The sequence below is a fragment of the Rhamphochromis longiceps genome, linkage group LG20, assembly GCF_057381845.1.
Source record: "Rhamphochromis longiceps isolate RC_006_pf linkage group LG20, R_longiceps_female_GT1.1, whole genome shotgun sequence".
NCBI classification, from domain to species: domain Eukaryota; kingdom Metazoa; phylum Chordata; class Actinopteri; order Cichliformes; family Cichlidae; genus Rhamphochromis; species Rhamphochromis longiceps.
In genome coordinates, this window is record NC_140576.1 from 3,026,793 (window position 1) to 3,039,195 (window position 12,403).

Here is a 12,403-nt window from a genome sequence, read left to right on the forward strand (position 1 = left end):
AACAACCAGAACACAGTTTTTTGCAAAGCATTATAATTACTCCAGCAAAGATAGAAATAAAATGTCAAAACTGTCATCAAATTATTGATATGTCTGAGGTAATCATAATGACTGTAATATGGCAAAAACATTATTGTGAGGTTAATGTTAACATGGACCTCTGACTACCATATTCTCATCAATTCATCCAAGTGAACATTTAAACCAAATGTAATCAAATCTCCTTCAGGTATTCCTGAGGCATGACAATTAACAATTGCAGAAGTAGCAGAGTACTTTACCTGCAAGTGGATCCTCCTCCTCATTGCTTGTAGAGGGAAGGGGCTCTTCCTGGATGGCCTGAGACTGGCTGTCAGCACTGTCACTCCTGGGCATAGTTTCCCCAGGAGATGAAACAGAAGTAGAGCTGCACATATTCAAAAAAAACAAAAAAAAACAAAGACTATCATTGCTATCAAAATTATGTGCACCATCTATTGATCTCAAAGTTCTAACTGCATGAGATGCCTTTTGAATCCTATGTGGAAATTTAACAAAAGGTTGGAACAATTTTAAAGATACGTATAGACCGTGATTTTTTTTCTGTCAAACTTCCTCAACATCAGTCCAAGAGGTTCAAATGGCAGAATATACTGCTTTTAAACAGAGACTTGGTCAGTAATGAACTTCTAGTTTCTACCCACCCAGTTTCTGCATCAGTTTGCCTGTCAGTCAGGCCACTTTCCCCACTTCCAGACAGCTCCTGAGAAAGCTGGGTGGGCTGGGCAGGGTTGGGGGCAGCTTCTTCCTGGGTGGCAGAGGCAGGGCTGCTGGTATCCATTGGTGACCCTTCCAGTTGTGACACACCAGCTGCTGCAGGCTCAGAGTTCTCTACAATGTCTGGACTTAGAGAGGCTGTGAAAAGAAAAGGGAGCTTATCATTCGGGCTAGGAAGTTATCTGATCATTTAATGCACTACATCTAAATTCCTTGGTTTCATTATGTGTTATGATAGCTTCTATACCATTATTTAAATTACAAATATGCTTCCTTACGGTTAGCCAGTCTGTATAAATAGAGTTTTCAAAGTTAGTCTACCTTCCCTGCCTTCATCCAACGTTCCTCCACCACCACCTCCGACTCTCTCACCGATTGCAGGTGCTGGGGACATTTCCATCTGAGATGCCTCCGCTTCACTGTTTGGCCTCTCGGCTGTCGACAAGGGTGGAAGGCCAGCCCCTGCCAAAGCAGCCAGTGAGCTAGCATGCGACTCAGCCAGTAAAAGGTCAGCTATTGGTTGGTGGACCTGCTGACTAATAGCAGTCTCCAGCGAGACTAAGGCCTGTTCATGAGGAGCAGGTGTGGTTGGAGTGACTTCTCCAGATGGTGGGGCAGTGAGGAAGCCCTCTGAAACCCTGGGTGGATCCAGACATGACACAGTACCACCCTGAGCCTGCTCACCCTCTGCAATATTCAAAGAAACACTTGTGTGAAGAAAAGGGACAGTTTAAATTATTTTTATTTGAATAGATTCAAGTCTTAAAAACAATTTACATATCTGACAATGCCTCAACATGACTGTTGCATCTTAATATCACTTTTCTGCTATATCTGCCAGCTACTTGTGCACGTGTTCCTGTTAAAAATATGTAATTACAGTAAACATTTTCCATTCACACAACTGCTTCCAAAAATTTTTCAAAACCCTTTCAAAAAGGTGTTAATAATATTCAAAAAAGGAAAATCAGGGCACAGATATGTCAGAAATAACACTGTGGTGATTAGCTGGTGAATAGCTATTTAACAGATGACAAAGGCCTCTGCTGAGGAAGGCAGTAAGTTGTATAGTTATCTCCTTAACGGGGTGCACAATCCTGATCCCCAACAACAACACAACTTACTACCTCACCACAGCACAGACAATAAAAATAATACACTGAACAAAAGATATACATGTTGTATATCAAAAATGTAAATATTTAGAATAAGGTTCTTAAAACAATGTAGCGGCAATAATTCTCAAAAAAAAAATTACGAGTTAAGAGATCATCTCCTATGAAACAAATGAAGATGTCGAGCTGGTATGGCGTTGCCATAAGAAAGACAGTAGACTGTATAGTTATCTCCCAGATCTGGTGTGATCCTAAAACTATACAAACTACTACCTCATCCCACAGCACGCACAGCAAGCTGGCCACTTGCCTCTGGGTTGTCCAATCCACATAGGTCAAGGAATTTAACATTAAAACAGAAACAAAAGCAAAATCTTTATAAATGTCAGTACCTGCTGTGTTCTCTGCACCATTAACCGTCCCCAATCCAGAACCCTGTGGACACAAAATGCTGATGTTAGGAAAAACAAAACAAAACATGAGTGTATCTACCAAAAATGCATGCACTATTGTATCTGAAAATACATCCTTGTGCACAGACTGCAATCATCTGCTCACCTGCAGGCTCTGTTCTCTGGCCTGTTCTGCTCCAGAGGCCCTCCTTTCATTCTGTTTGGACTCTTCCTCCTCAGCTAGCTGCCGCCTTCTCTTCTCTCTGCGCTCTTCCAATTCCTCATCTCGCAGACTTTCCAGATGCTGCAGGATAGGCACCTTAACCACTAAAAGCAGATGGGGGCATTCAAATCAAAATAGTTTTCAATTTAAACTCAAAAGGTTTGTGAAATGTCACCAAGTCAAAGTAATTTTTGGTCAAGTTACTAAAACATTTTGTTTTTCACTGGTCACCAAAAAAATGTAATGAATTCTAACCATCTCACTAAAAATCAGATCACAACTATGTGAACTGCTGTCTTTAAATAAAATGCAATAAAAAGCCTATATGCTAACTATAGATTTGTCTGAAATTAACAGGGAATGTCCAACCACTTGACTACCATATCCAAATTATTCATGGTCCAGTTCTCAGGAATATAAATATTTTCTGAAGGTACCAAAAAGATGACACACACAATAAATAAAAGAAGTCATAAAATGTTTTCATTAATCATATGACTACCTTACTACCACTGAAAAGAAACCTCTAGTTTACCTGCAACACAGTCGTGCATACTCTCTGCATCCAGCACTTTGCACTCATCTGTCCATCTAGTCAAGGCAGTAGGAATGCTAGAGAGGGTCCCTAAAGAAACAAAAGGATAAAAATGTTACGCATTTAGGTTAATAATAAACCCGACCCCTACAATGCGCTGAAGTCTATGGTAATATATACCCGCTTGACCTCCAGTACTGCTCTGCTCATGGAAGAAGTCGTCCAATAACTCATCATCAGAACGAGCTATGATATGCACATCCTCATTTCCAACCAAAAGGCGGGCGCGACCACGTGATTGTAAAGGCAGAGAACTGGAAAGCTGTAAAATGTCTGCTGCTGCACTGGGACCTAGAAGTCTGAAGAAGAAAGAAAAGAAGGAAATGCCTTTTTAATGTTCAGGCAGACAAAGAAAGCTGGTGTAAAACAGGAGCTGCTTAATAGAGCCACATAAACAAACATGGTTTCAACCTTTGTAAGATAAGTGGAGGGTTGGGCTGACGGTTATGAGGGTAGTGGACATGGATTGTGTGTCCACTGTTGGCAGTGAGCTGACGTAGTGTTCGCTGGCTGCGGCCCATGCCCTGCGCCAAGCGGCTGCTAGTGCCTGCCACACCTAGGGTGAGGGATCCGTGGTCAGCATGACGCACCATCAGTGGGTGGGAGCTAGGGATGTTGCCTGGGGAAGGAGGGATGTCAGCTGATAGAGAAAAACAGAACACAGCACGCAGACATTAGGGAGAAACCTCTAGCATAAACCTAAAAACGTTCATGAAAAGTAAAATTTATTTAAATACATTTTCTGTATCTTATGATTTGTTATTTTTAACAAGCTACTGAACAGGACCACTTAGTAGAGCTAAACATTTTGGTATCAGCACAACGGGTATAATTATTATTCTGCATACTGGTGGTTTTTGCAAGAAACATCAGTACGTGTATCAAACTGAAGCTTTTCTGTTAATCAGGAAGCTCAATTTTATACCAAAAAAAATAAAAATAGATTTGCTTAGAAAGGACTCCTTTGGGATTAAGGGCGTGAAAACTACGTGACCTTACAAAAACTATCAGATTATCCCGCTTACCATTGTTGGAGAACATGTTGTCAAACTCTATGATGAGGTCATCATCCCTGTCAAACCTTTCAAAGCGAATGTGTGGTGCAGCATTGATATCAGGGAAGTCTTCGTCCAACTCCATCTCCGAACCTTCATCATCATCATCCTCATCTCCTTCTTCATCATCCTTAACAAATGGTACAGGAAATAAATCTTAAACATAAAGAAAAATCAAGGTTTTTTAACGAGCTTCACTGCATTAACCCCTACCTGATCTTCCTCCTCCTCTTCTTCCTCTTCCTCCTCTTCATCTTGGCTGTCTTCATCATCATTGCTGCCACTAGAATCCTCCTCCTGTGTGTGCTCCTCATCCTCTGGTTCTAAGATGTTCATGGAGTCTGATGGAAGAGCCCGTCAATACTTTACATATACATCTCCACAAATAACAGAACAATAGTGTTCCCTTTCAGTCAATTCACTCAGTACAACACATAAGTATGAGATATCACACCCCACGTGTCCTAGCTAGAGAAACCTTTATTCACTCCTTAAAGGCACACAGATGACCTGTGATGACATGTGCATGACCCTGCCTGCACATATACCCCTTTACATCAGTCATCCCTCAGCTGTTATGCTCTTCACCTCGCTAAAACAATTCTGCATAGTTGCAGCTTGCTGCTGCTTGTTAGCTCTGTTGTCTGCTGCTTGAAGTTAGCTTAACTGCCCCTGGTGGTGCTAGCCATGTTCCCAGAATTTGTCTCCAAGCTAACCGCATCATGGAAACGCGTCACTGTGCATTACTATTGACAGTACATAGAGCTGGAAGGCGCTGAGGAGGCTGGCTTTGTTAACCCACCTCCTATGGAGTCTTCCCTGGCTGATTACCTGGCCCTGTCCCACAACCATCGTGTCGGTGACCCTGCAACTCTGCTGTCCAAGCACTGCAGATTCTCCGCATCGCAGCTGAACAAGATCTATCATGCTCAGGCTGGCACTGTCCGCGTCATGAGCCCCGTCACTATGCTCTAGACCATAGGTGTCAAACTCTGGCCCGTGGGCCAGATTTGGCCCGCAGCCTAATTACAATTGGCCCGCGAAGCCATACCAAATTACTATTAGAGCTGGCCTACTAGTATTATACAGCTAATATATATATTGTTTAGTATTAAGCTTTGCTTGTTCCATATTCAGTTTTTCAGCAAAACTTGTTTGAGTCCATAAGAAGAGATTCATTCTTAAATCTGGAGGAAGATTTTTTTTTTTCCATAAATATTAACGTTAGCCCACGACCTTGTTCCAGTTTTGAATTTTGGCCCACTGTGTATTTGAGTTTGACACCCTTGCTCTAGACGTTATAGGCGATGTGCCTGGGAGAGCTAGAGTCGCTGGTTCCTGCAGACAGCCCACTGACACCTCTCCTTAACAAGGTCAAGTCAAATGTGCCTCCTAACAAATGCGCAGAGTCATCGTTAGCCCCCCTCAGAAAGAGGGGCGTCCGCATCCTAGCTCATCTATATGACTGGGCTCTTGTCGCTTGCTCCAGAGCGACACAGCTGTCACTGAGTTTCTCTATGAACTTTCAAAAACACCTCACTCTGTTATCAAAGAACCAGGGATTAAGTTAAGTAACCCAACGCTAATCGACATTTAGCAGATTTCTTTCCTCGGTTTGGAAATATGCTAGCTTTCCAGTCACACACATTTGTCGCAGCACATAGTGGCTTTGTTTCATTGCAGCCTCGCTCAGTTTCAGCTCATATGCAGACTACATTTCCAAATGATACTATGGTTTTTGGGCATGATGGCATCTATGATCACGACTAGGACTGTTATAGATCCACAAGCTCTATTGTGGATGTTTTGACATTACTTAAGGAGCTGCTGGATAAGGCCCTTTCGTTTTCTACAATTAAGGTTTATAAGGTTTATATTTAAGCTGGGGTTCACCAGCTGAGACCCATGGTTAGGTCCAGTGTCGCTGAATGGGACTTGTCTTTGGTGCTAGAAGCCCTTTGCTGCCCCCCCTTTGAACCCGTTGAGTATGTGAAATTTCTTTCATATAAAAGACTGCATTGCTTTTCGCTTTGGTTTCTGACCTTCATGCTCCGTCTGTGCATCCCTCCTGCACACAGTTCTCTCCTGATGGCTTCAAAATCATATTGTGCCTAAATGCCAAAGGTCATTCCTGCAGCTTACAGCTCAATGGAATTTCAGCTTCTGCTCCATTTCTTTTGCATCTAAGGAGCAGAGGAGGAGGCATTTTGTGCGCAGTGCATGTGCTACATACCGACATTGAGTGCACTCAGAATGTGCGTTTATGTGACCAGTCTGCTTTGCTAATCCAGCCAGGAGGTAGAGCTCTGTCTAAACAGCGACTGTCTCACTGGATTATAGAAGCTATATCACTGGCGTACCAAGGGTCTCGCTTTGCCCCTGGGCTGCGAGAGCTCATTCCACCAGGGGAATGGCAACATTCCCCAGGGGCGTGATATCTCGTACTTATGTGTTGTACCGAGTGAATCGACTGAACGGGAACAGAAGTTATATCTATAACTGTTCATTTTGTCAAAATGTTGTACCTTCCCGGTTGGCCTGAAGAGTTGATGCTTGGCTAATATTGGAGGGGGCTTCATCCATCAACACGTCCTCTTGCGATTCATCTTCACCACTGCGTCCAACTAATCAACAGAACAAACAAACGCTACATCAGCTCTGGGCTGTTCTGCCTGTTTGTAATCAAGAGTGAACTCAGTTTGAAATCATACATAATAAATAAATAAATAAATAAATAAATAAATAAATAAATAAATAAATAAATAAATAAATAAATAACACTGCTTGTGCTTCAATGGTAAATGGTCTGTATTTATATAGCGCTTTACTAGTCCCTAAGGACCCCAAAGCGCTTTACATATCCAGTCATCCACCCATCCACACACACATCCACACACTGGTGATGTCTAGCTACATTGTAGCCACAGCCACCCTGGGGCGCACTGACAGAGGCGAGGCTGCCGGACACTGGCGCCACCAGGCCCTCTGACCACCACCAGTAGGCAATGGGTGAAGTGTCTTGCCCAAGGACACAACGACTGAGACTGTCAGAGCCGGGGCTCGAACCTGCAACCTTCCAATTACAAGGCGAACTCCCAACTCTTGAGCCACAATCGCCCCAATGCTTCAATGCACTGACTTGTTTCCTACACCTATTACAGAAAGGTTAAGTTATCACAAGCAGTGCAGAGAACTGCTCCATACTTTTCATTGCCCAGCAACACTCACTGTCACCCCTGAAATGAATCCAGTTGCCTACCTATAATTGTGCTGTTGACAGTGCCAGCATCTCTCTCCAACAGCTCATCAATCAGATCCACCAACTCATTCTCTACCTGCATGGAAAGGAAATGATATACACAGTCAGCCTTCACATGGTGCACAAAATGAATGGGTATCCACACACTTATGTGCTGACCTTTAATTACAAATGTTACAGATCAGGGGATCTGAGTGTAGTTTGAGCTATTGTGTGCGTTGTGTGTAATGCAATGTTAATACATTATTTACCTGCATAGCCTGTGTGCTAAGAACCTCTGGCTGGCCAGCAATGACCACTGCATCTCCCTCAGTTTCTCCATCCATCAGATCAGTGTCTGTTCCTTGGACCCTGTGGCTGCCATCCACTGGCTCTGCCTCACCCGACTCTCCTACAACAGATGGCCCACATGAGCATCATACATTTGAAAAGTAGGCTATTAAAGCATTTCATCTGTCTCATGTGGATACCTTGGTCCTGAGTGTTGCTGTTGCTGTCCCTGGCAGTGCCCACAGGGTCGTGTTCAGTCTTGTTCTTGCTGGAGCCTCCCTTGCCCCCAAAGAGACTGCTAGGCTGGTTAACAATTCGTGAGAGAGTTTCCAGTGGCTTCAAGGCAGCATTCACTGTGTTGGCCATGTTGGGACTAAAGCAAAGGACACAAAGGGAAAATAAGGAGCCCTTTTAGATTAATTTCTTTAGTATTAATAACTGCTGAAAAACCAACTTGATTCTGAAACAGAACTACTCACAAAAATGTATTATGACAGAAGTGAACCTAAGTTATATGAGTAGTAACTGGTAAACCAGATAACTACTGGCTAATTTTTCAGGCTAATCTTATACCTGGACAAATCCAAGCTGTGTGGCACACGTGCCAAGTCATTGACCAGTCCTTTTTTAAGGAAGAGCCTTATAATGTTGTTCATGCCGTTATGTTGCGTCTTGGCTGCTGCTGTGCTATAGAAACTGGATGTTGAAGGGCATGACTCCATGATGGTGCTAATGATACACATCACTGCCTGAAGCCTGTAAAATAGGTTTGCCAAGATGAGAGAAAATGGGTTGGCATAGATTTAGAAAAAACAAACAACAACAATAACAAAACCCCACACACAGTCAGGGTTGTATGACATTTCTATTCCATTTACCTGGCATGTTTTTCAGCACCTTCTGGCATCGCTAGGGCTCGACTTAGGGCAGCCTTTACCTCATTCACTAAGGACACCTGGGCATCAGTGCCTGTTCCAGCAGCTGCTAGGCTGGCTAGAAAAAGACGTGCCAATGCTGGGGTGTCCTTGTCCTCTGAGTTCTGGGTGTGAGGCAGCAAGTGGTCGAGCACAAAGGCTAGGACACTGCAATCCTGTTAGGATACATGCATGTCAAAATGAGTTGAGAGGCTTGAGAATACAATGTGTGAATGGCTGAGAAGAGTTTGTTCAGCTACCCACCTCCTTAATGAGCTCAGACTGCCCAGCTGTATAACAGTAGGAGGCGATTAGCGTGGCGATTCCCACGTAGGAGCGCACTAGCTCAGCCAGTAGTCTCAGGATGGTAGAAGTAGGCATGAGAGGTTTGCTTGCCTTGACCTTAGCTGCTTTACTCTCATCTGAAGTGGTACCCTTCTCTCCCTCCTGCTCCTTCTTCTCTTCCCGCATTTCTTCTGGTGTGGAGGCTGAGGAAGTTAGCATAACACAATAAGTTATGCCTTGTATAAAACTGAACTCACTTAACGGCGTCCAGTGGACGGTCTGTGTATTCAACCCCACCTCTGGCGCCGGTGTCCACCTCTCAATTTTAAATTCATGTAGACACTGAGGGTTCTCAGTGTCTACACTGAGGGGCCGTGCTAACACCTGCTGCTCTCTGGCAGCAGCACCATGCTCTCCCGTGTTTTAAGTGCACCTTAGAACAACACGCAGCAACACTACACATGAGCGAGACAACACTACACATGAGCGAGAGGAGGGAGGTTTGGGGTCTTCACACACCCCTGTTCTCTGCTGGCCATCGGGGCGGGGGGGCTGGGAGGAGGTGTTGGTCGTCCGATTGGGATCTGGGATGCGGGGCCTCTCTGCTGCTGCGGAGCCTGGGGCTGTCTGCTTGCCTCCACCCCGGGGGAAAGGGTAACATCTCCTGGGTCTAGGTGCCGTTTCCCCCTCCAGGGGTGAGGGTACCTGGACCCGGGGTATAGAGTTTGTTTGGGGAGTGTGATTATGTGTACAGTGTCCATGTATGTCTATCCCTACGTTGAGTCAGTGCTGAGTATTTGTATATGTGTGCATGAGGGTGGGAATGCATGTTTGTGTCTGTGTGTGCCTGTTTGTCTGTGTCTATAGGTCAGGTCGGGTCTTAGACTCCACCTCTCTGGGAACTCCCAGGCCCTCCAAAGGCCTATCTCCCACTGCAGCCCCCTCTGGCTTCTGCTCCGTGGCTACTAGGTGACCCCTCATCTGGGGCTCTCAGTTCTTCCTAGGAGGGTGGCACGGATGCCCCTCCGGTGGTCCTCCTTGGGCTCTCGCACTCTGGGGCCTCTGGATGTCTGGAGGCTGGATCTCCATGCCTGCTTCATGCCCTGGGGGACGGGGCTATGGCTCTCTACATCCTCTAGCAGACCATTACATGGGGAAACCTTTTGAATACAAGCGCGCTGATCCACACAGGTGTGCACACGGGTGTTCACTGTTCATAGACATAAACTACACCTCTATTGGCTGCTATTTCCAAGCACATTATGCGCTGTCGGTCCTGCTTGCTGCACAACAACATTCAATATTTAGTGTTTACTGCTGTTTACACTTAGCTAGATTAAGATGATAGTGTTGTGTTTAGTATGTTGCTCTGTTTTTTTTTTTGCTTGTTTTTTCTTCTTTTTCTCTCAACAGGTGATCCAGGAGATTTTTTTCTCCTGTTTCTCTTTTTAAGTGCCCTTTCTCACTGTCCCTCTTCCCTTCTGTTTTTCTTTCCCTTCATCTTTCTTTCTCCCTTTCCTATCCCTCAGTCATGTCTGTCCCATCTGTAACAAGTGAAAATAAAATAAAATAAACAATAACAACAAAGGTTGATCAAATGGACCAATACGGCAAGGCCGTGATGATCCATTTGGCAAAGTAAATCCGTTGGGTATCCTTGTTGGTCTTCAGACAACAATTCTGACGGCTAAAGAACCAAATGGGACAGGCAAAAAAACAAAAAAAACAAAAAACTGAACTCACAAGAAGTGAGTTCACAGTGAAGTTCACCGAATTCACATGAGGCAATGTTTCAGCCCTGCGATTTATTTTGCACTTAAAATAAGAAAACTCTCTATTCGCAGGTGTTAAGAGCTTTTAGTCTCACCTTCTCCTTGTGGTGTACCAGACTGGGAAGACTCTGCAACGCCTCCATCAGCAGCAAATACTTGACTCTGAAAAGAAGAAATGGTTTTATTATCAACTTAGAAACAGATACAAATGGCACACTCCAGTGCACATGCACAATAGGATTATATGTCACTGAAGACTCACGTTGATATGGAATGCAGACTGGGAGTCAAAGTCACTTCCTTGACGGGTGAGCCGATACTGCTGGTAAACATCATCACCAACATCCTGCAAAATCTGGCAAAGGTCTTGACCACCGGGTACAGCTGCTGCACGTTCTTCTGGACGCTCGGCTGAGACACACACAAATGCATTAATACCCGAAATGTTCAAACGACTTTTGGTGCAAATTACACAAAAATTTCTCAAGTCAATATCTTGTTAAAATGTCTTACGTTCTTCAGGAGCATGGTAGGCAGCCAAAGCATTAAGCATGTCATAGATGACCTCTTTGATGGTGTCAGGGATCGGTGGTAATGGTGATAGTTTCAGAGGAGTGGTCTTCACCAGCTGCACAGCATTAGGTCCCTTAATTCGAAGGTTCTCAAACTCATCGTCAGAAGCTGGAGGAAAAAGAATGTATGCAAAGAACATATATTACAGGAAGCAATGTGTATTATAGCTCAATTATTTTTAATTTACTTAAAAAGAAACTTCACATATTGGAGAAGTTTGCACACTTACTGGTGCCAGCTCCACGAGGTGCAGGTAGAGCAATGCGGATACAGTTGCTAGCAGTTTCAGTAAAACATTCAGGGTTACGGCAGGCAGCCGGCCCCAGGACACGAAGCACATAATTGATTTCTCTGGAACCAAGGCTGCCTGATACTACTCCTGATGTGGTACTACCTGCTCCACTTGTTACTGCTGATCTCACCACCTGTTACAACAAAAATTGGCTTATGTTATTAGACAATATAGTTTAAATGATGCTATAGTTTAAATACCAGAAGCTTTTAAACATGTTGAGTTTTATTTAAAGTTTCAGTATGAAACTAGATTTACCTTCTCCATGGTGTGTCGCAGTGTGGCTGGATCTTCTATGATGTGTCTGAACAACAGAGTAACCAGTGGTGTGAAGCCATTGAAGCCAGAGCTCTGTGTCAACCCCAAAATCATCCGTGTGCTCTTCAGCTCAGCAAACATCATTGCATAGTGGTGATTGCGTGTGAGGCGCAAACAGAGACGCAGTGTAGCATGAAGGGTGTCTGGGTCCACAGGGACACTAATCATACTGACACAGGCCCGAATAAGAACGGTGGTCATGTCCTCAGTTAGGCCTTGCACAACAATATCAGATCCCTGAGAGTAGTCAGACTCCAGGGAAGATGAGGGGCCAGATGTCGCCTCCTTCAGCTGGCTGGTATCATCCTTAGGAGCGTTCATCTCCACTGCTGTTCCCGAATCTAAATCGCTCTGGCTTTCTTCCACTTTGCCCCGGTCGCTCTCCTCTCGCTCAGAATCCGTAACACTACCAGTTTTGGAAGGCTTGGGGATGCGAGGCACTTTCTGAAGAGTGAGCATAACTGGCCTCCTATTACCGGTCTCTTCATTTACCTGCCCAATAAAGTTGTGTTAGAAAAGGGAACCAGCCAAGTCTATTAACACAATTAACCTTAAAAAGGGATATTCTCTGGAAAAATATAAAA

The 12,403-nt window shown here is 44.3% G+C and overlaps 1 protein-coding gene across 3 annotated transcripts in view; it reads right to left on the reverse strand.

Moving 5' to 3' along the window:
• huwe1 (HECT, UBA and WWE domain containing E3 ubiquitin protein ligase 1) overlaps positions 1–12,403 on the reverse strand; it is a 53,722-nt gene that overhangs the window by 12,179 nt on the left and 29,140 nt on the right. For 2 of the 3 annotated variants that reach the window (XM_085394013.1, XM_085394012.1), the window contains exons 41-62: positions 11,760–12,311; positions 11,439–11,634; positions 11,150–11,317; positions 10,899–11,047; positions 10,732–10,798; positions 8,844–9,067; positions 8,544–8,755; positions 8,239–8,421; positions 7,866–8,038; positions 7,647–7,786; positions 7,396–7,471; positions 6,662–6,760; positions 4,350–4,477; positions 4,107–4,266; positions 3,493–3,721; positions 3,202–3,380; positions 3,022–3,111; positions 2,430–2,590; positions 2,264–2,306; positions 1,078–1,443; positions 684–894; positions 282–406 (exon numbers count right to left, since the gene is read on the reverse strand). In XM_085394013.1, the coding sequence (XP_085250139.1) occupies positions 282–406; positions 684–894; positions 1,078–1,443; positions 2,264–2,306; positions 2,430–2,590; positions 3,022–3,111; positions 3,202–3,380; positions 3,493–3,721; positions 4,107–4,266; positions 4,350–4,477; positions 6,662–6,760; positions 7,396–7,471; positions 7,647–7,786; positions 7,866–8,038; positions 8,239–8,421; positions 8,544–8,755; positions 8,844–9,067; positions 10,732–10,798; positions 10,899–11,047; positions 11,150–11,317; positions 11,439–11,634; positions 11,760–12,311 (3,931 nt within the window). The remainder of the gene's footprint in view (positions 1–281; positions 407–683; positions 895–1,077; positions 1,444–2,263; positions 2,307–2,429; positions 2,591–3,021; positions 3,112–3,201; positions 3,381–3,492; positions 3,722–4,106; positions 4,267–4,349; positions 4,478–6,661; positions 6,761–7,395; positions 7,472–7,646; positions 7,787–7,865; positions 8,039–8,238; positions 8,422–8,543; positions 8,756–8,843; positions 9,068–10,731; positions 10,799–10,898; positions 11,048–11,149; positions 11,318–11,438; positions 11,635–11,759; positions 12,312–12,403) is intronic. The other variant, XM_085394014.1, reaches the window with a different exon arrangement.